General features: G+C 36.1%; 1 protein-coding gene across 1 annotated transcript; it reads right to left on the bottom strand.

Annotated features, from left to right (window-relative positions):
* Positions 1–1,732: 1,732 nt before the first annotated feature.
* On the bottom strand, positions 1,733–20,276 carry LOC136806815 (uncharacterized). Its single transcript, XM_067063395.1, has 19 exons — positions 20,130–20,276; positions 19,325–19,426; positions 18,685–18,900; positions 16,309–16,431; positions 15,802–16,077; positions 15,045–15,185; positions 14,004–14,288; positions 11,860–12,051; positions 11,345–11,506; positions 10,507–10,662; positions 8,458–8,610; positions 8,070–8,249; positions 7,153–7,287; positions 6,460–6,642; positions 5,531–5,614; positions 4,852–5,032; positions 4,008–4,183; positions 3,287–3,423; positions 1,733–2,992 (listed from the first exon to the last, which is right to left on the bottom strand). The coding sequence occupies exons 1-19, from the start codon at positions 20,221–20,223 to the stop codon at positions 2,309–2,311; spliced, it is 3,660 nt and encodes a 1,219-aa protein (XP_066919496.1). The 5' UTR covers positions 20,224–20,276; the 3' UTR covers positions 1,733–2,308.
* Positions 20,277–20,829: the final 553 nt, after the last annotated feature.

The raw sequence follows: 20,829 nt of genomic DNA, 5'->3' as shown, positions 1-20,829 counted from the left end.
TTTTTGATGGTGATATTTCTTTTTGGGTAGCCCCTGGGGCCCCACCCTTGAAAAGTTTTTCCATAAAAAAATTTTTACATGGGCCCAGAGGATATATTGTCCAGGGAAAAATTAGACCTTCCGGAGTACCAATTCTTCCAGAAACTCAATAAACTTAGTTCACCTAGGTCAAAACACAGTAAAATTGTTCGGTTACTTTATTTTTTTATACAGTACACATTGGTAAAAGTTGTTAAAGCAGCCTACTTGAGCAGAGCTTCCAAAACAGTTTATACATTCAAATTCAAGTAAAGTAATTTAGATAAACAAATCATTGTAAATATCTAAAGACGTCCGGTAAAAATTTGAGGTTCATTTTGTTCGGACACCTCGAGTCTTGTAAATATATTTCCGAGTATTTTGTTACTCCAACATCAAAGATTTCTTGTATAAAATAAATGTAAATAAAATTTTATGAAATTAATCTTTATGATTTTAGTATTATTGGATTATTTTTGGTTATGCATTATAAAATTCACTTTTGCTAGTCGACACAAAATTAGTCAAAATCTAGATTAGGAAACTTTGCACGGAAAATCGCTGCAACGAACGACATTGATTCCAAAAAGCGAAAATTAACAAATAGTTGAAAGTAGTCGATTAGCAAAATCCTCCTGGATTCATCTAGTTTTAGAAATTATATTATCATTTATATTCCACAGAAGTTCAACCTACACGTTCATTTCTTAGGCCCAGCGGAAGCGAGGAGATTGGGGAGACTTCATTCTCCCCCACTTTGAGCAAATGAGATTTCTTTCTCAAAATCCTAGAGAATTTTATCTCATTTTGAGCCTTCAACCTCCCCACTTTTACGGTTGTTCCGCCGGGCCTGTTTCTTTGCTTGAAACACTTTTCACCAATCTAATGCTACCATTTTTAATAATTTGTCAGAGTTTGTCAGAGTGATTAAAGTGTTTCAAGTGTCTAAACTTAGAGTAACTTTGATTACATTGAGTTAATCAAGCACTTTGTTTTGTCATATTTTTTCGTCCTTTAAAAGCTTACTTAGTTGTCGACTACATTAAAATCTTTAGTAATTACTAAGTTCTATTTTAATCGTACCCTTTTCACACCGTTTCATTTGTCCACACTTCTATTCTGTCACTATGTAAATTGTAAATATCACACCATTATTTTCAAATTCGAAATTTCAGCATTTTTTTATCATCTCGATAAAATATTTTTGTTAGCTTTCATTTTTTTTTTTTTGTAAATTCAAAACGAGATTTGTAAATATTCTTTATATTTTTCATTGAAGAATTTAAAAATTTCTTTCAAAATTCTTGCCTCAAAGATTAATTGTAACTTTACCTACGCCTCTATGTCACAGATCCACTGGAACCCCAGCCCCAGTGGAAAATTCAGCCAAAATCTGGTCCCCGGTGGGAAGAATACCCTACAATTTCTTCTCCACTGAAGAATTGACTTTGATTTCATCCACGTTCAAAATATTCAATGCTTAAAAATTGTACTCAAAAACCATCCCCACTGGATATTTTAACCTTGGAACAATAAAACTTTTGACCCCATTGGGTTTTCAATAGAAAACTTTATCCCCGCCGTGAGATAAAGTTCACCGGGGCTGTGAGACAAGAGTTTTTACCTGCTTGCTTGCGACTGTTTTGCTTTTTTTATCCGTATAGAGTTCACCCAGATGTCTTTACAGGCTTTGGAGAGACGATATTTTTCTGTTTCATGTCATTAACATATCAAGTCCTCTTATATACAAAGCAAAGAATGCACTTACACATCATCTCATATTTTACAACAATTTGAAAATCATTTCAAAATAAAAAATCAAATCAGGTCATTCTAATTGAAAGATATAAACCTCCTATCCTTGCCTTGGAGGGAACCTGAAACTCGGCGTCCTTGTAGAGTAGAGATCCACTATTTTTAACTTAGAAATAAGGGACAGTTTTAAAAGGACTCTTCCATCCAATTCCGTTTTTAACTACAAATTTCGCGATGACGAGTTTTTAGTGTACCCCCCCCAATAATTGGCAATAATTTCCCAGTGGGGTTTACTTGGGTCATTTATGACACGCAAATTTGCACACAGATTCAGTTTATATATGAGTACGTGGTCGTGTCCAACAACTACGTGTTTTTTTCAGCCAAAAATATCTCATGAGGTCCAATGTTATGTTTTCTTTCGAACTTTTTATGTACATTAGGGAACTTTCCGAAATAGTATACCATCGGGTTTAACTCTACGAAATTGGTTTAAATCAACCAACTGATTCCTGTTGCTTACGTATAAAAACTTTCAATACGGTAACGTCTCTGCTCGGAAACGTCCATTGATATTTGGAGCAGAAGTTGTGTTTGATATATTACTGATTTTCAAATGACATCCAACTGTCCCAGGGAATGAGCATTTTCTACATTCCTGTGAAGAAGTTGTTTTTGATCTAGTTCTGAGCTTGATCTTAAAGGATATACGTGGAAAAAGTCTTTGTTTTTTCTTGCTACATGTCTTTGGTTGGAAAGGTGGTAGTTCAGGACTAAAACTTAAGTTTTTTTCAATGTTCTCTTTTATTTTACATTCTGGTAAAGATCGAGAGCGCTGGCGATTAAGTGTTTTATCATACAACCTGTCAATGTTCAACTTTTGATCTGTTAACTGCGTATTATGCATTACCGTCGCACTACGATTTCGTCTTTGATATTGTGTTTTTGATCGCTGAGTATTTCTCGGGAACTTTCGGTAATGATTCATATCATCGGTATCATCTTCGGTTTCATCATCCTCGTCATCTTCCGAACCAGGTTCTTGATTCACCAAATCGGGAAAAATATCTATATACGGATTTTCTTCCATTAGAGGTGATCCGCATATTGGTGTCGATGATTCAGTGATGTTTTCAAGAGATCCGCTCAAAGTTGGATTAGTGTACCATAGTGACGTGCAATGTTGGTTACTACGCTGACTTGTACGACTCATTCGGCGCTAAAAGCAAATCATAAAATTTATTCTCGTTTTAAGGTCAATAGTCCAAAACACGCATTATATGCCTAAAATTATTTTTGCCCTTCCTCACATCACGAAATCTAAATCGTGTCACCATGCCAAAAATATTCGAACCACTTCATCAGGCAAGAAAAGAGGCCCTGATAACACTATCACACAAAACGCTTGGGTTGGCTTATTAACGTTTTGCTACCGACCACCAGGAGGAGTTTTCGCGGAGGAATTTCTTTGATTTTTCGTAACTAATTTTTCGCGACTAATTAATCAACCTACCATGTTATTTGTTAAGGAGTTCAATTTAAATTGTGTCATTTGTCCTGGTAGTTCTTGTGAAGTAATACTTGAGCTTCCGAAGTCACTTCGTCGACGAAATTGAGGATGATCTGGACCAGCAAATAACGAACTAGCAACTAATAAGGGAATGAGAAGAGGGTTAATATTTTGAGGAATTTAACGTTAAACGTATGTTTATCACGGAGACCTTAAAGCCTTAGGATCAATAAAACCACAATATATAATGGTTGCTATGATTCAATACTTAACACGTGTAAAATACTCACAAACCCACTGAGACCCCTTCCCAATTGGCCAAAATATCATCCCGGTGGAAAATTATCCCCCAATTTTTGGCTCCACTGAAAAGAATAAAAAATACCAATCCTCGCTGCAAAATACTTACTATTTTTCCCATCCCCACTAAATTTTCTGACTTGAAAACAAAAGAATTGAAATCCCCAGCCATAAAAAATTGTGAATATCAATCCCCATCGAGTTTAAGTCCGTATTTATATCCCCACTAGCTGAAAAAAATCCTACCGGGTCTGTGAGAAGGGGGTGTAAGAATCTGCAGATTTCAAATTGATATTTTTGCTTTCCTCTGTAGCAGAGTACAAGCAAAAACATCGTTTCGACATTGTTTGGACGATTAATGGACGTTCCTTTGAATGTCATGACCATAAAAAAAAACTTGTTTAAGGATGAAACGAAGGTTCACCTGATGATGATGTTGATCTCAATGAAGATCTTGGAGCCAAACGAGTAGGTTCATAAGCATTGTTTAATGCGGAACCACTACATGTGGAGCCGATGGTGTGAGTACTGTTGGCCGAATATGAGCGTTGGTTGTTGTACTTCAAGTTTAATTGCAGCTCGTTAATGTCAGCGTAAATGCTATAAAAGTAATTGGAATCAATAATCAGACGCGAATTCATGATATACACCATCGCAATGTCTTCCAGGTACCCAACAGCTGATTGGTTGAAATTGACGTCTTGACTGACTTTACATCACTTACAACCATCCGATATTGGGTCCGTGAGGTAATTCCAGATGACATTGCAATGGTGCATGAGAATCATAAAAATAATCTCGTTTGAAGTTTCCTGGGATTATCAACCTTGCAGTAAGCTTAAACTCGATTGCTGCATTTGTCATAAATTTAGTACCAGAGGTCGATATCCTTGCAATTACTTTCCATAATGATTTTTTATATCGTAGAGTTTGAACTAGGGTAAATCAACACGTTTTTATTTTAAGTCTTTTTTTATCTCAAAACAACACAGGAAATGGTAAACCAATTCTTAGCTCATTGTTTTTTTTTCTCTATTTTCTAGCGTTAATTACGATAATGCTAATTTTCCTGGCGGTGCACCACTGTGGCATTGGATTTAATCATTTTGCACAAAAAAAACAATTATTCCAAGGGCTTCTGCAAAGTGAGCTCCGCACGATTTTTGGTAAAAAAGCCGCTAGAGAAACTGGCCTATTTAAAACCGACCATAGGCAATAGAAACGCTGCACGATGGCCAGGAGCTGGCTAGCCATGAATTGTTTTGTACCTGGATTCTGCAGTGTTTTGTGAGTCTTGTCGTTTGCGTGATCGATATTTGGTGCAGAACAATGCAATAATTCCAACACAAACGATGATGATCAAGAAAACCAGAGCTGACGTAATTCCAATGATTGTAACATTCCATCGATCGATGTCATCAGAAACTGCTTTCCCTGGTGTAGATGGCCCTTTATGACGATAAGGATAGAAGTTCAGCATTGTTTTCTTTATCAGAAAAAATCATATAAATACTATCAAAAAATTTTAACAAACACTTCTCAAACATATATAATAGCCACCCCCACAATCTTGACTATAAAGTTATATACTACATGATACACAGGAATGCTTTAAACTTCGTTACACTTTTGCTGTTTCATCTAACATTTGAAAACAAATGAAAACTATTCTTAATTTGACGGAAATCTTAAATGAGCCAATAGAATGCGGTTTTATTTAATCTCGAGAAAGAAAAATCCGAAAGATATAAAAAGGTCTTAATCTTTATTTTGAAAACTATTAAATATTTCATACTTATTTTGGTCATTTTTTATGAAATAAACCGGGATTCAGTCTACGACCCCAATCTAAAAGTTTACACTCACAATAGGCAGGCGCTGTCCTGATATGAAATATGTGTCTGATATGAAACGGGAAGTTTGATGAAGAAATTAAGTACTTAATACCTGCTGTGTGTATACAATAACAATAAGCACCACCATGACTTGTTTTGTTACATCTATACATATTCCACTGGCATCGTCCTCTCGCTGTGAAAAGGGAAAACAACAAGGGAAGGTAGATATCTTATTTATACGAGAAAATTTCTCTTTCAATACAGCGTGTACCAGAAAGAACTTTTGGTGATATTGCGATAGGAGTGATTTGGGCCCTTGTAGAATACGTAAAGCGATTGTAAAAATATTGAAATTGAGATTGTAAAAAACACCCCCTTCTCACAGACCCACTGGGAATACTTTCCACTGGAAAAATTTGCCAAAGTATCGTCCCTGGTGGAAAATTATCCTCCCATTTTTATTGCCACTGAAAATAATGAAATAAACCAATCCTCGCTGCAAAATATTATGCTATTTCTCCCATCCCCACTGGATTTCCTGACTTGAAAATAAAAGAATTTAAACCCCCGGCCACGGAAAAATATGGGAATATCAACCCCCATCGAGTTTCAGTCCGTTACTATTACCCCCACTAGCTGAGAAAATCCTACCGGGTGAGAAGGGGGTGTTAAAAAGCTCACTTTGATAGCGTATAGATACAGTTTACAATGATTAACAGAATCTTCTCTCAAATGAGCCGGAATGGGCTATTCCAAGTCAAAATTTTATCCCCTATGTTGAGGAGGTCTTTCTTTCAAAGGTGACTCCCTGGATTTTTTTCCGATTTTTCAGGACCCTCTTGGATTTTTTTCTCTCAACTTTTTTTACCATACTCTTGATTTTTGTCCTTATTTTATACTGGATTTTTTCATTCAAAAAAACGGACCACCCTGGATTATTTTATTTCCAGACCACCCTGGACGTCACACCTCCTCAACATAGGGGGTAAAGACTATTTCTGGAATAGCCCAATATAGTTAACTGTAAAGGTGACTTACATTGACATGAACCAAGTTGACTCCATGTTCCTTCACCCTGGCAAACACTGACATTATTACCGATGAGGAGATATTCAGGATAGCATTTCAAAGATACTTGATCGTTCAGTAAGAATGTTCTGCTGTCACTGGAGAATCTCAATTCACCATTCGCTATAGGCTTTGGTCGCGTACAATTTGTGACTGAAAATATATATTTGTAGGAAAATATTATGCGATATTTTGTGTTTGAAACAAGCTGTAGATTGTATTTCAAACGAAGACTGAAATCTTTAGTAAAGGTTAAGCAACTACAAAAGCAATAGGTTTCGTTACTTGAATACGTTTTGAACTTTGCCAAAAATACCAAAATAACCCAAAACTTTATAGAAAGATTTTGCATATTGTATCCTTAACAAATAGGCCGAAAGGTTCAAACTGAAGCCTTCCTTTATGCCCCCAGTGGTTTGTGTGAATGGGCTTTTTCACTTTCGTGAATGAGTGAAAATTAAAAAAAGACTGCGTGAATCCGTGAATTGGAAAATTTTGCGTGAACAGAAATCGCGTGGATTGCGAATAAAAATTGCATGAATTGAAGGTACGCTGGAGGACCTCCTTAAATTGGCTAAATGTTAGTACAGTGTTGATGACCACTGATGGTCATTTACAATCTTGAGGTTCCAAAACAGTGGCTGCAACAACCATTTTACTTACAATAACAGTTTCTTCCGTTGCCTTGCCAACCAGGATTACATTTGCATCGATAAGAACCAGGTGTGTTGTAACAGTTTGCTTTGCGGTGGCATTGGTGACGAGTGACCTGGTTTTTACTGACGCATTCGTTGATATCTTCGATTTAAAAAAAGGATAAAGAGTGAAGGTGTTAGCTATTTTGAGCTATTGCCCCAACAATGGGGCAGTTATAGTCGTTACTCCCTGTGGACGACATGGATTTTCCGTAACAATTTACTTTTGAAAAACTGGATTTTCTGATAAGGATGACCAAATAATTAGGAAAATCCTGTAATTTCCAAAACCTTTTTCAAAATTTCTCAGGATTTCCAAATAAAAAAATATACAAAAAAACCTGTCGCCCACAGGGGTGTAAAGGTTTTATTTTGAAATTACCCAATATGCTTTTAAGGTCATATATCTTGAATTGACACTGCGTGCTGTCGGAAATATCAGATTCTGAAAACTGGGATTATAAAACTGATGGAGAATACTACAATGTGTTATCATACGAATTTTACCTTTAGACACACCCCTGTATAAAAAACGACTTGGTGAGAATTCTTTGGTCAGCGATGAAAAAAACATGGAATGGGAAATCTGTTGTTTTAAATGACTTGGATTTTAAATTTTATTCAATTTCAGTTTTCAGTGATTTTCACCAGTAGGGAGGAGAGTTCATTGCCAAAGAAACGGGTTGCCTTTAAGTTTAGTCTTTACACCTATCAACCCTTAACGGTGCGATCGGCTTTTGAGGAGGTTAGGTGATGAATTTACAAGGATTTGACGTCAAAATTTTTGTTCTATAATGAAAATCCAACGACTTTTTGACGTCATCCTTCCAGGTAAACTCGAGCCCAGGCTCCAGGTTGATAGGTCTATTATCACAATTTGACTACCTTCACAGTTAGCACCTTCCAGACTGGACCACATTTCTTCCACCAAACATACATCATTCGAATCCCCTGCATTTGAAAAACCACGTGGACAAGCGTAGTTAAGTTTGTGACCCACATTGAATTCACTCTGGTTGTAATCGATACTGTTCGAACCGAATGTTGGTACTCCACAGCTTGGTACTGAAAAATTTGTTTGGATACGGATTTTAATTCTTTTCCTTTGATAGCGGTGAGGGAGGATTTAATTTTATGGATTTGCAAGAGAATCAAAGTGGTAAAGATTGAAAATCACAAAGATTTTCGAAAAATCACGTCAGATTTCATGATCTAATCTAATGAAGATAGTCTTGATAAAACGACTTGGTGAAAATGTTTAATTTATTCTTACTTGGTTCATAGTAGCAATGATACAGTTTAAGATGCTTCTTGTCCTTGGTGATTTCACCATAAGCAGATGGCTCTTCAAAAGCTGTTTCTCCTGCCACCCATTCATCGTCATTCTCCAAGTCGTATTGTACGTACTCTAATCTCGACTTTGTTCCTAGAAAGGAAGAAAATCTATTTTTCTAACCTGGTTAGAAGAACAGAAAGGACGTCCATCTCATCACGTTAGATTTATTTTTAAGGTTGTTTGGTTACCAATGGACTTAATAAGATTAGGGTTTTGGGAAGTTAGGGATTGATTTTGTACACAGCCATTTGGTAAAATTTTGTAGTTCAGATTAATGAATTTAGTGGAGTTCCATGCTCGGGTAACTTAATGCATGTCTCAGAATTGCATTAATTTTTCCGCCCCAGTTCCAGTCCCTAAACCATAACAAATTATACATTTTTGGAAGCATATTTAGATGTAGAATACCGTAGTCGGTGTAACTTAAGGGCTCTGACCATAGTCCAAAAATTGATTTTGGTATTTGAACATAGAAGTTATATTTCAGGTTTCTTAAGACTTTTAACAAAGAATTGCCTTTATAAATTGCTTTTTAATCGTATCCCTTAAGAGTAATTAAGAATTTAATTGCAAAAATGACGTTATGAACTTTAAAAAGATGTTAATAAATATGTTGCATCACCCTCTTTTACAAAAAGTGCTTAGTTTTAATGGGTAATTAACTTTTTTGTTTCAAAATTTCTTTACACTGTCCGCAAAGAGTTGAACTATTTTAAATTTTGCGGAAAATTTTTCTAAAACGATGTATCAAAAGTTATGACTGTTTTTTTTAAGCAAAATCCAGATAAAAATTGATGAAAAACCACTATTTTGAAGATTTGGAGACAAAGAAGCATTTACAAAAATTTTCCGCAAAAATTTTATTGTTCGGTAAAAGATACACCATCTACTGCGAAAATTTTTTCAAAATGTTTTTTCTTCGCCGAAACTAAGCTCTTCAAAGTTGAAATACTCTTCCTCGCAAAAGTCTTTCTTTTCTTCTTCTTCAAATTTTTTCAATGCAATTTTTGAATTTTCAGATTCAGGATAAGTTTGTCTAACATAACAGAAAATGTATAACATGTCATAGTTTTGTTGATTACATCAGTCCAGAAAACACATTTTAAACACAGCAATTATGAAAAATTCACTATGGTCAGAGCCCTTAATTTTTTTCTCAGCAGAATTTGAGTTTTTTTAAGAAAACGTGATTGTCATTATTCATGACGTCATAATTTTAAAATGTTGAATATCTCAAGAACTAATACTCGAAACTTTATGAAATTTGGTCCAATATATAGTAGAACTCATCAAGAGGAGGAGAATTTTTTTCCAAAAATTTGAAAATTTGCTGATGTCAGCATTTTATCGCAAAAATTTGAATTCTTGCCATTTCTGCTGACGTCATTAATTTTGGGAAATATTTTCAAAACTTTTTGAAACATCCCAATGTACTTTATCACTGGTTCAAATTTCATAAAGTTTTTATTTATATTTCTCGAGATATTCAACTTTTTGTTTTTATGACGTCATCAATCATGACATAATCAGGTTTTCTTAAGATCTCTAATTATACTGAAAAAATTTTTAAGTTACACCGAATACAGTATTCTACATACAAATATGCTTCCAAAAATGTATAGTTTGTTATGGTTTAGGGAGTGGAACTGGGGCGGAAAAATTAATGCAATTCTGGGACATGCATTAAGTTACCCGGAGTGGTCTCAGACAAACTTAAAGGGAATTACAAGTGAGAAAAATGAGGTGTAAAGGTTGTTAATTTCAGATTGTTAGTCAGTATAATTTCGAAATGACATAAAAGCTTATTGCCTTGAGAATTATATGAGCGCATTTTTGGGTACCATTTAAAATCTATTTTATACCTTTAATAAAAGCATTCGGCTTAAATCCCTTTAAACTAAGTGTAAAAGAGCTATTGTCAAAACTATTGGACTTTAAAATTTTTATCGCGTCCCTCGAAATCTAAGGGTTTACTTTAAAACAAACCTATGACATGTTGACACTGTGGTCCTTTGAATGGAAATAGATGGAAAGGTTGATCTCTGGGTAAAACGATTCCCTTCTTATTCAACGGTCTATCCATGCAACAAAATTGAATGATGGTGTCTGCTTTGAACATACCGTCTGGATGCACGCCGTCCGCTGAGGAGAAATATAATTTTAGATTGGATGTTGGATGAAATTGTTAGAATATGCACACGTTGAAAGTGGGAATATGTTTATTGCTCTTGTTCTAGACGAGCTTTTTTAAGCTAAAGATTTTGCCTTCTGGGGACTTTTTGTTTTATACCATCCGCTAAATTCTTTGATGAAAATTTATCTTGGAGAATTTAGCGAGCCTGTTAAAAATTTCCAAAAAGGTTCTCACCAAGCTTTCCCCCGAATTTAAGTTTTCTGTTATTTTCAAAAATAACAGCACTGATATTTCCTCATTACACCTATTTTATGTAAAAGAAAAAATTCACCCAGTCAAAATTCACTTCTTTTTTTCTGCTTACCTTATCGGCCAAAACTTAGTGACTAAATTTGGGCTTGGTGACTAAAATTTGGGCCGACTAAAAATTTGGGCCAATTAAAAGTTTATAATTTAGCTTTCCTTAACCCATTTTTCATATTGGTTTTGCTTTAACAAAGAATTTACGAATATATAATTTTTAGTCGGTCTTAATTATTAGGCTGCCCTTAGTGACTAAATTTTGACAAGGTGACTAAAATTAGGGCCGACTAATAATTAAGACTGACTAAAATTAAGGTCGACTAAGTTTTGGCCAATAAGATATTCTCCAAAAAGTTTACAAACGATACTTTCTCAACTCTTAAGTACCTTTATTTCTATTGTTTGTATCTTCATCATCCCAAAAGATCGCACTAGACACCATATTATCCGGACATTTACCGCCTTTACGGTAGATACAATACCGCCCATCAGGCCAGGACGTATTTCCTACTGGATCCGTCTTGATGCAATAATGACTTGTGATGTTGCCTATGGAATGGATAAATGTAAAGATATGAAGCAGTGTATATAATTATTTTTAGTCTACGCTGCAGTTCCCCAGGCTTTAGATGTATCGAATATTTATTCCGTGAAACTGAACATTAAAATAAAGAATTTACTTTTTTTACTAGATTTTTCCACGATAATGATACACCCCCGTCAAAAATGTATATCCTTCATCAAACCTAGTTTGTGCGTTTTTTTTCGGTTTGGTCGTCGTTCACTATTACGTTCATCAGTAAAATTAAGATAAAGCTTTGGATACACGCCAGGTAATCTGTCATGTTTTTACTTATTAACCTAAAGAATATTTAGATCAACAAATCGAAAGATCTCACTACCTTTATTTACATTGCCATGGAGATGAAGGTCATGTGATGCTTCGTTTGCGTTGCTATCGTTCTCTGTATTCTGTACATATGAACCTGCTCTCCATTCGAAATGGTTTTGTACAGGGCAGCCTGTGCGGGACATTGGCAAACCATAAGTGCCTTTAGGCCATTTAGTCCACGGGTATCTACCAGTAACTTCAGCTATGGAGAAATTCAAACATCCAGTTTATCTATGATGTTTTTTCTACGGTGGATGAAACAGCTAGGCTTTCAATTGGTTAGATCCTGGCTGACTGTAAATCAACTTTTGCGGGTCAACTTTGGGTTTTCCAAACCGTTTTTTGGCACGTCTTTACCACCCAAAAGAATAGATAAAAAAGCTCACTATTAGTGAATTACGGGGGGGGGGTACTAGGGTTGGCGAATGAGGGGTATGTCCGGATCGGACAGGACCTCCAAAAACCGACCCTTAGAGAGACTGATTTTTGCCGAAAAGGTGACCCTTAGGGAGACTTTTTTGAAAAATTTGCTTATATTTTAAAAACAAATCCTATCCTTAGAGAGACTTTTTTACAATTTTTTCTCTCGAAACCAAAAAATTCCTAAACATTGTGAATTTTCCGACCCTTAATAGGCTAATTTAAAACTTTCTGATTTTTCCGACCCTTAAAGAGACTTTGAAAGGTGAAAAAACGACCTTTACCGTCCGCACATACTCAACACCCATTTTTTCCTAAGCTCCCCCCCCCCCGGGTTAAAAGGAGGTTACTAGGAATTGATAGGTAAGATCAGGAATAAACCACCCCTCCCCGTGCTTTCGTTTCTCTTTTTCTAGGAAAAGAAGCTTTTTGAGACTAATTCCCAAAATTTCCTTTTATGTCTTTTAGTTAAACTGTTAGTTAACAAGAAATTCTTATCCACATGGATTAGTCCCACGAGGATAACGCGTTCGTTTTGTGGTTTATTCGTATATTTTTGTTACTAATCTCCGACGAAAAGTCTAGTTTTCATTAAAACTTTTTCCTTTTTTCTCTAATGACGTAGGCGAAAGTCGAACACAATAAGTCATAATTTTACATACAACCTTGACACCGTGAGAAATTATTTGAATCACGTAAAAATTGAGGCCCAGATTGAACTAGTAACGTTGAACCTATAACGAACAAATCGTAGAAATCAAAGGGAATCTTAAGAAACTATACGACCAAATAATTGACTGACTGAGCCTTTTGCCCGGGGAGGGGGGGCACTCGATTTCTTAACGACGGCATGTGCAGCTAAAAAAACGGCTTTCGAAATCGGACCCTTACAGTGCAGCTCTTGAGTAGTGAAAAGGTATCTTACAGTGCATTTTACCGAATGTTTCTGACTCTTACAGTGTGCTTTGATTTCATATCTTATTTTGCTGAAGCCACCTGAAAATGAGCCAGTAATGTCGACACAATGTGCAAAACAAATAAGATTGGGTATGAGTCAAAACTATAAAGATACATCAGATTTTAACTGTCAGACTTATTTTCAGTAGAATTCAGTAAAAATTCCCAAAACACACTATTACAGTATATCTAGCTGAAATAAGACCCTTGTAGTGCGCTCTATCAATCTATAAAATTCAACTTCCGAAACAAAGTTTTAATGTCTATACCTAAGGCTAATTCACAACGTTACGGAACTCAATCTTTCTTATTTCGAGGAAGCCTGCTTTGGAATCAGATCCCTGAAAAAATCAAGCTTGAATCCTCTATCGAAACTTTTAAATCCTCACTGAAAGAAATAAGCCTCACAAATATTTGTCTTTGTAAAATATGTATATAAAAAAAAAATTTTTATCTTATATTCTTCATTATATAATTAGTTTATTCTCTACGGTTGGTATTAATTAGTATTTTATTATTACTATGGCAGACCAACAATAAATAAATTGGAAAATAAATAAAATATCAAAAGTACACCCGTGCATTTTGAGGATCTCGAAAAACCTACTCTTAAGGGCGGCACATGCCGTGGGTCAGACCATATGAGTGACCCCCCCCCCTGGGGCCTTTTGATAATTTTCCCTTTTTGTGTTGAATTTAAGGACCCTTTGTAAGCTAAAAGGTGTAGAATATAAAGACGCAAGGTCCCTTGCTGATACTTTACTTGCAAACACTTACTTTTGGGTCTTTCACAAAGTGGAAAACCTCTCGCTAAAAAGTCGTCTCCATTTTTAATTATCTCTTTAATATCTGCTTCAATTTGATGATGTGAACGATTCTCCACAAAATTTTTCAATATGAGACGCATGAATTGAGTAACAGCTTGAAAATCATGAGGTACTGCGACCCGCCCGTAAATCGATTGACAGTATTGCTGTAGTTGGTACTTGAGGAGAGGTTGCAGATCGGTGATGAAGTAACAATTTGGTTGTCCAATGATAGCTGTCCATCCATTTAAGCAACCTGAAGGTCGCAAGGAGAAAAGTTTACTATATTTTCCTTCATAAGTTCCATTATATGGATTAATGATTTTTCGAACATTCCTTCATCACAGCTCCGATGAAACTCCCTTTCCACTGGAAAAATAGGTCTAAGACTAACTAAATTTCCATTGGAAAACATTTCATATTTTGTTAATCCCAACTTACTTCCCTATTTTCAACCTTAAAGAAGAGGGGACTTGCTTTCATGTCTGAGATCACGGTGATGAATAGACGATGTTAGCTCTGGTTTAGTCGGCCCACTTTTAGCCCTACCTATTCTAATTGCTAGAGTTGGCATAAAGTGGGCACAAAGTGGGCTGTCTATGTTTGACCTTAGACGGCCAACTCTTTGCCAACTTTTGCGAAACAATAGTATAGCGTCATTGGTTGCGAGCTCGAATTTCTATGCACAAAATTTTTCATCTCAGCTTATCGTCCGTTACAGTGATAGTAAAGGCGGAAAAATATGGCGGTATGGCGTTATAGCAGTATACGGAGAAAAAATCGGTGGGAGAGTTTCGAAGACTGGCAAACTCTTCCGATTGTAAACTCTTTTCGGCAAAAAACCCGTTGGCAAATTTTCTTCGGCTTTGAGCTTATTTCTTAGATAGTGATTTGTCTTAGACTATAGCATATAGTCTATGTGATGAAATTAACCCTTCTTGATAGAAGCTTTTTGAAAACTGTCGACATCTCATGTTGTCTCATACTATTACGTGCGTAAATAATTTCTTACCATAACACTCTTCAGGCTTTGCACTTGATGTTTGATTGCAAACACAAAATTCTGTATCGAACATTCGAACGCAATATGTTCCATTGACGCATGCGCTCTTTGAACAAAGTCCATCTGATGATTCCAATGGTCCCATCATACCTGACAATCAGATTTTTTTACTATTTTACTATTTTTACTACTACTATAATTCAAACAGAATGTCAGCTGTTTACTAATAAAACACCCCTGTGTCACAGACCCGCTGGAACCTCGGCCCCACTGGAAAATTTGGTAAAAATTACGTCTCCGGCGAGATGAATATACCTTGGAATTTCAGCCCCATTGGGAAATTGACTATGATTTCATCCCCACTCGAAATTCAATGTTTAAAAATTGTACTCCAGAACCATTCCCAATTGGGATTTCAATAGGAATTTTTATCCCTACCGCGGAAAAAAGTTCCACTGGGGCTGTGGGACAGGGGTGTAATAAAACAAAATTTTTGACATATGTGTGTCTCGAAAAGAGCACCCTATTAATTGGTTCAACCTTTATCCCAAATATTAACGTATTAGGTATTATGCCTATTTTCATGTTAATATGAAACTATGAAACTATGAAACTAGTGGCATATATATGGGTGTTTTGGTATAAAAGATAGCTTCTGGAATTCCTACAGGTACATAGCGTTTTTCAACGTCCATCTGATGTTTGAAGATGAACCTTAAGACAACGTTCAACCGACGTTATGTGTTAAAAGGAATAATTTATGTACCTGTTGTATATAAATGCTTGTAGGAACTGTTCCCACAACTAAAGTCCGGTTCGTATCTACAAGCACTAAAACATTTTTCTTCAGAGACGTATGATCTCTCGAGTTCCAAGCCTGAGTTTTGACAATAACACCCATTATCTCCGCCAATTACGGCTTCAGCGTAACCCATTGTTTGACAGACACGAATGCAAACTTTGGGAGATAAAAAAGTGGTCAGGTTGACCCGTATAGCTTCTTGTTGTAAAGATGCATTTGAACAGCCAAAATATTCAGCACCTAAATAGGAAAAGGAGATTGTAGTAGACTCTAAATGTCTAGTTTAGTTTAAAAATTAAATCAATTTTTCTTTAGTGCCACCGGAGAGAAAACTTTGAAAGCTCAATATTTCCCTACACTTAAACTTTGCACGTACATGTACAGTACACGTAAAAAAGAAACACTTTTCGTCGTGAATTTTGCATCCCCCTTACATCCACTACTGCGGAAGTAAGCAGGATATTTCCAAACCTGAGCAAATCTCTTTGTTCCAATCATCTTCGTTTGAGGGGACAGTCATACATTGACATCCTTCTTGATAGACCCCTTGTAAGAAAGTTTCGAATTTTTCTTCCTCACATTGTGCTTGACTACCTGTAAGGGAAGCAATGTAAAAGTCATCTCATATAGTAATATGGTAATAGTGGAGATGAAATATAGTTGAAATTATAGTTGACGCTTATTTTCAAGGGGAATCGAGTTTCCATCGAATAAGGGAGTGTATCGAATAGTAGAGCGTCGTTTATGAGTGTTTCTTGTTGGCTATGACTATCAATATTATCGAATAATGGAGCGTATCGAATAGTAGAACGTCGAATAAGAGAGCGTCAACTGTATGTAAGTCTGCGATCGCAGTCAGAGGCGACCCGAAGACTCCTCTTTCAATAGCCTATCTACCCACTCTTTCACCCTGGACTGCTCCACCTTGGTCTTTCTCTTAATTGCTGAGCATCAAGCAGAGAAGCACCAAGTACCATTATTGTATTTAAGTACAAAGTCTTGCGTATGGCCCGGCCGAGGAGTAGACCCACGTCTTTGAGCACCGTAGCCGGATGCGCTACCACTGCACTACGGTCGCTAAAATGATGAAAAAGGGCCGAATACCAATAAGGTAAAGAAATTGCCCTCTTTAATGGTTGGGGACTTAACTTAAATCACTACTCTTAGGTTCCAAATAAACGGGCCCCCCCGCTTGTTAATTTTTCGAAAATTTTCAACCACCCCCGGACCTATAGGACCCCCCCGTTAGAAAAATATTTTCAGCGTCAAAGAGAAGGTCCCTTATTTTGCTTTAAATAGCGTAGTTTTAGCCTATTTTTACCTTATTTTTGGGTTTCAGAAGTAAATTTCCACCCCCCCCGGCAATTAGGTCTCCCCCGTTTATTAAAATCTGAAATTTTCCAACCCCCCCCCGTTTATCGAACCCCCCCCCCCCCCCCCGTTTATTTGGAACCTAAGAGTAAACTTTTAGAAAATAAAATCAAATTTCTGAAGATTTCACTCCCGAGGAAGATTTTTGTCGATACCTTCAATAGGTAGGAGACCCTATCGTGTCCATTACGAGGGATGGTTTTAGTGGGAAAATCACAACTCGAACACGCACGGGGAAAAAGCAATTTGTTGGTCCAGCGCGCAGCAGAATGGACCTTTAAAAAGCAACTGATCGAAAAGATTTTGTCTTTGTCGGGCCCGTGCGCGCAATAGATTAACAAGTCCAGGCTAAACCAACCGCCGATCTAGAATTTTTGGCCCGCCTACCCGCGCGATGTTTGACCTATGTTTTGGATTGAATTGGTAGTAGAGTCAAATTTCCCGGTTAGATTAAAGGGTTGTTTCAGGTAGGGTTAGGGCTAGGGTTTGAGATGGGAGTTAACCCCTGGTTAGGGTTTTAGCCCCCGGGTAGAGTTTGGAGTAAATATCATGTTTTTAAGCAACTTTGAACTCCTTAATGCAGTTGTGACTCGATGATCGAGTGGTTAAGGCGCTGGCGTTCTAATCATAGTTACTTTGATATGGTGGGTTCGACTCCCATCAGCCACAAAAGTTTCGAAATTTCGGGAAATGCATCAAAAACTTTCTAAACTTAGCAATACAAAAAAAGTGTCAAAGAATAGAAGCTCAGAGTGGAGGATGGGAAGGCAATTTTTTTGCGTCACTTAAGGAACCCGGTACGAACGACATTCGGCTATTGTCACGTCAGCTGGACCTTCATGCCGCTCCGGCTTCTTGTTTTAGTTAAGGAAGTTTCGAGTCATATAGAGAGGTTTATAAAGCATTGTTAACTGAGGAGACCTAAAACTTGTTCTATTTAATAAAATATTCGAGTTATAGAAGTTTCAAGGTAATGAAAATCCACTGTATTTTGAAGTGGCTATCTAAGAAATTTTATTTACTTGCATAGAAAAGCCCCCCCCCCCAGTCACCTTACGTTATCGCGATTTAGATTTCCTTTCTATCACGATCACGTTGATCACGTTGGTTCCTCCGATCACGCAATCTCGAACTTTAAATCTTAGATCACGTAATCACGAACTTGAAAAAACACCAATCACGCCATCACGAAGACCACGCGAGTTTATGTTTTGCATTTTGAGGACAGTGGAGTGACTGAAGCGATTTGGAATAACCCGCAGTTCTGAACCACAAAGTCGAGGACAGTAAAACTACTGACGGTAAAAAAACCTGTCCCCTAGCATCCTGTCCATTCCCACTTGTTGGAAACCCCGTCCGAAGATATTAATGAATATTTTGAACGTAATCATTTGACATTTAATCATTGGATAAACATTTGGTTTTATTTCGGCAAAGTGTAAGGCACGTGTTTAGTTCTCTAATCTTAGAACATACCTCCAGTCGCATTGAAACATTGATAGATGATCTTCACATGGATGGATCTACCAACACCTTGTAGAGTTTCTAACTTGAAATCCGCGTTGACTTTCTTCTTAAAGTTAATATTATACTTCATTTCTTTGAGTAATGCAGCTTGATCAACTTTCAATGGTGGAATGGGTGAATTCGGTTGCTCAGCATTGGTGCCTGGTGAATCTACTATTGCCGTTCCTGCAAATAGATAGTTATTTTAAATTGACAGTATATTTTTGGTGGTGAAATAATAAAATAGTTCAAAAGTTGTACACAATGTTTTTATGAGGAACTTCCAGAACAAAAATTGACAAATTTGAGTTGTCGAGCCTTGTTAGCAACCTGGTTGCTTAAACAGGGGCCGTGGCTGCACTTTGAAAGTGTTAGGGCTATGAAATACTGACAAAAAACGGGCGACGGGCGAAAGTATTTTCCCGACTGACCCCCCGGTGCCGCGGCGCCTATTATAGGAAAAAAATTTGTAAGTTTAAATAATTGACAAACGTTGGAGCTATATCTGGGAATAAGATTATTGAAAATGCATTTTCAGGGTATTGAGGAATCAACAAGCCAGATTTGTTAAACCTGACCCAAAAGCCAACCTTGAATTATTTAAAATTACCTGTAATTTGAACATTTTGTACTGATATGAAGTTTTGTGGATTTTTGCAAATGATGTTTGTCTTTCGGTGTTGGAGCATGCCATTCTCTATCACTGCATCGGCTGGTTAAAATGAAAACATCAATTTTTAAAAATCTCAAAATTTTCAGACTGGCTTGAATCCAATATTTTGCACCCCAACAAAAGTAGATTTAATCCACTCCAAAATCGATCGAAATATTTTTCAGACCAAAAGGATATTAATTTTTACAACAAGGGTGTTTGTGTTCTTACCGACTTAATTCTTAGTAACAAGACGCCTTGTACAGACTTATAATGGATTTCTCTTAACGCTCTAGAAAATTGGCTGGAAAAGTTTTCCTTGTGAGAACACATACTGGGAACTCATTCATATTGGCAAGCTTCACTTAAGAGTAATTCTTACTGAAAAAGGCTTTGCAGAATCTTTCTCTTAATTTTCATTGATTGGGTTCACTGAGATAGGGATATGACAGCTTATTTCTAACTGATTTTACTTTCATCGGGATAATTTTCAAATGACCTTATTAAATTAAGAGTTTTTGCAAATTTCGCAATTCGAACATAAATCACGAGGATATACAAAGTAAATCGTGTTTTTGTTGCAAATACTATTCGAAATGTTTTGATTTCGGTAAAAAATCTTGAAATTAAATTTTGAAAATTCCGAGACATTAAATCGCAAAAGAAATCCAGATAATTTCGTGATTCTAGGCCCGCGAAAATTTATCCGATTAAAGTACTCTGAAAGAAAAAACTGATGAACTTGCTGTTGACTCATAAATACCTTCAAAAATTCTTCCAGTAGCTTTTATGAGTATTGCTTGATTCGATACCAGGGTGATGAAGACTATCCATAATGCACTTCGCAATTCTGCCATATCTTTTTATGCCGTTTTATGTTTCGTTAAATTGATTTTATAGATGTGTATATGAAGCTAGAAAGAAAATTCCTGCAACTTTGATTTAAAATGTATCAAGATATTTCACTTTTGATGACAAAAGTGTCCCCATTACCGTAAGAAGTGTGATAATTAATACTCTTTGATGAGGATTTCCCGAGATTTTTAATTTTGTTCTTTTTCTCAGAAAAACGACCTTTTTAGCGTATTTTAATCGATATATCACAATAAGAATATATGTGTGATGTGTTTAAAAATACATAATTGGTATGAAATATTAGAAAGAGTAAAATATCGAAATTTTATTTCAAAAAATAAAAAACGGAAATATAAAATTTATTTCAAACAACCTAATCCTTCCAAAATATAATTCATCCATCCTTAAAAAAAGGTTTTACAGCAACCAATCAATAGTACAATAGTCTAACTTAAAATTCAAACAGGAAAAACCGAAATTTTTCTATTGTCACATCATGAATATCATATCTACTGAACTACAGTTATAAATTGCAATAAAAACACATATGAACCACACCCTTATTGTATTTTTCTATTTTTCATATAAGAACATAGCCGAAAATTATT

This window comes from Clytia hemisphaerica, unplaced genomic scaffold (genome assembly GCF_902728285.1).
Source record: "Clytia hemisphaerica strain Z4C2 unplaced genomic scaffold, Clytia hemisphaerica genome assembly, whole genome shotgun sequence".
Taxonomy (NCBI): domain Eukaryota; kingdom Metazoa; phylum Cnidaria; class Hydrozoa; order Leptothecata; family Clytiidae; genus Clytia; species Clytia hemisphaerica.
The sequence above is the reverse complement of the archived record's forward strand: the minus strand, read 5'-3'. Positions and strand labels throughout refer to the sequence as shown.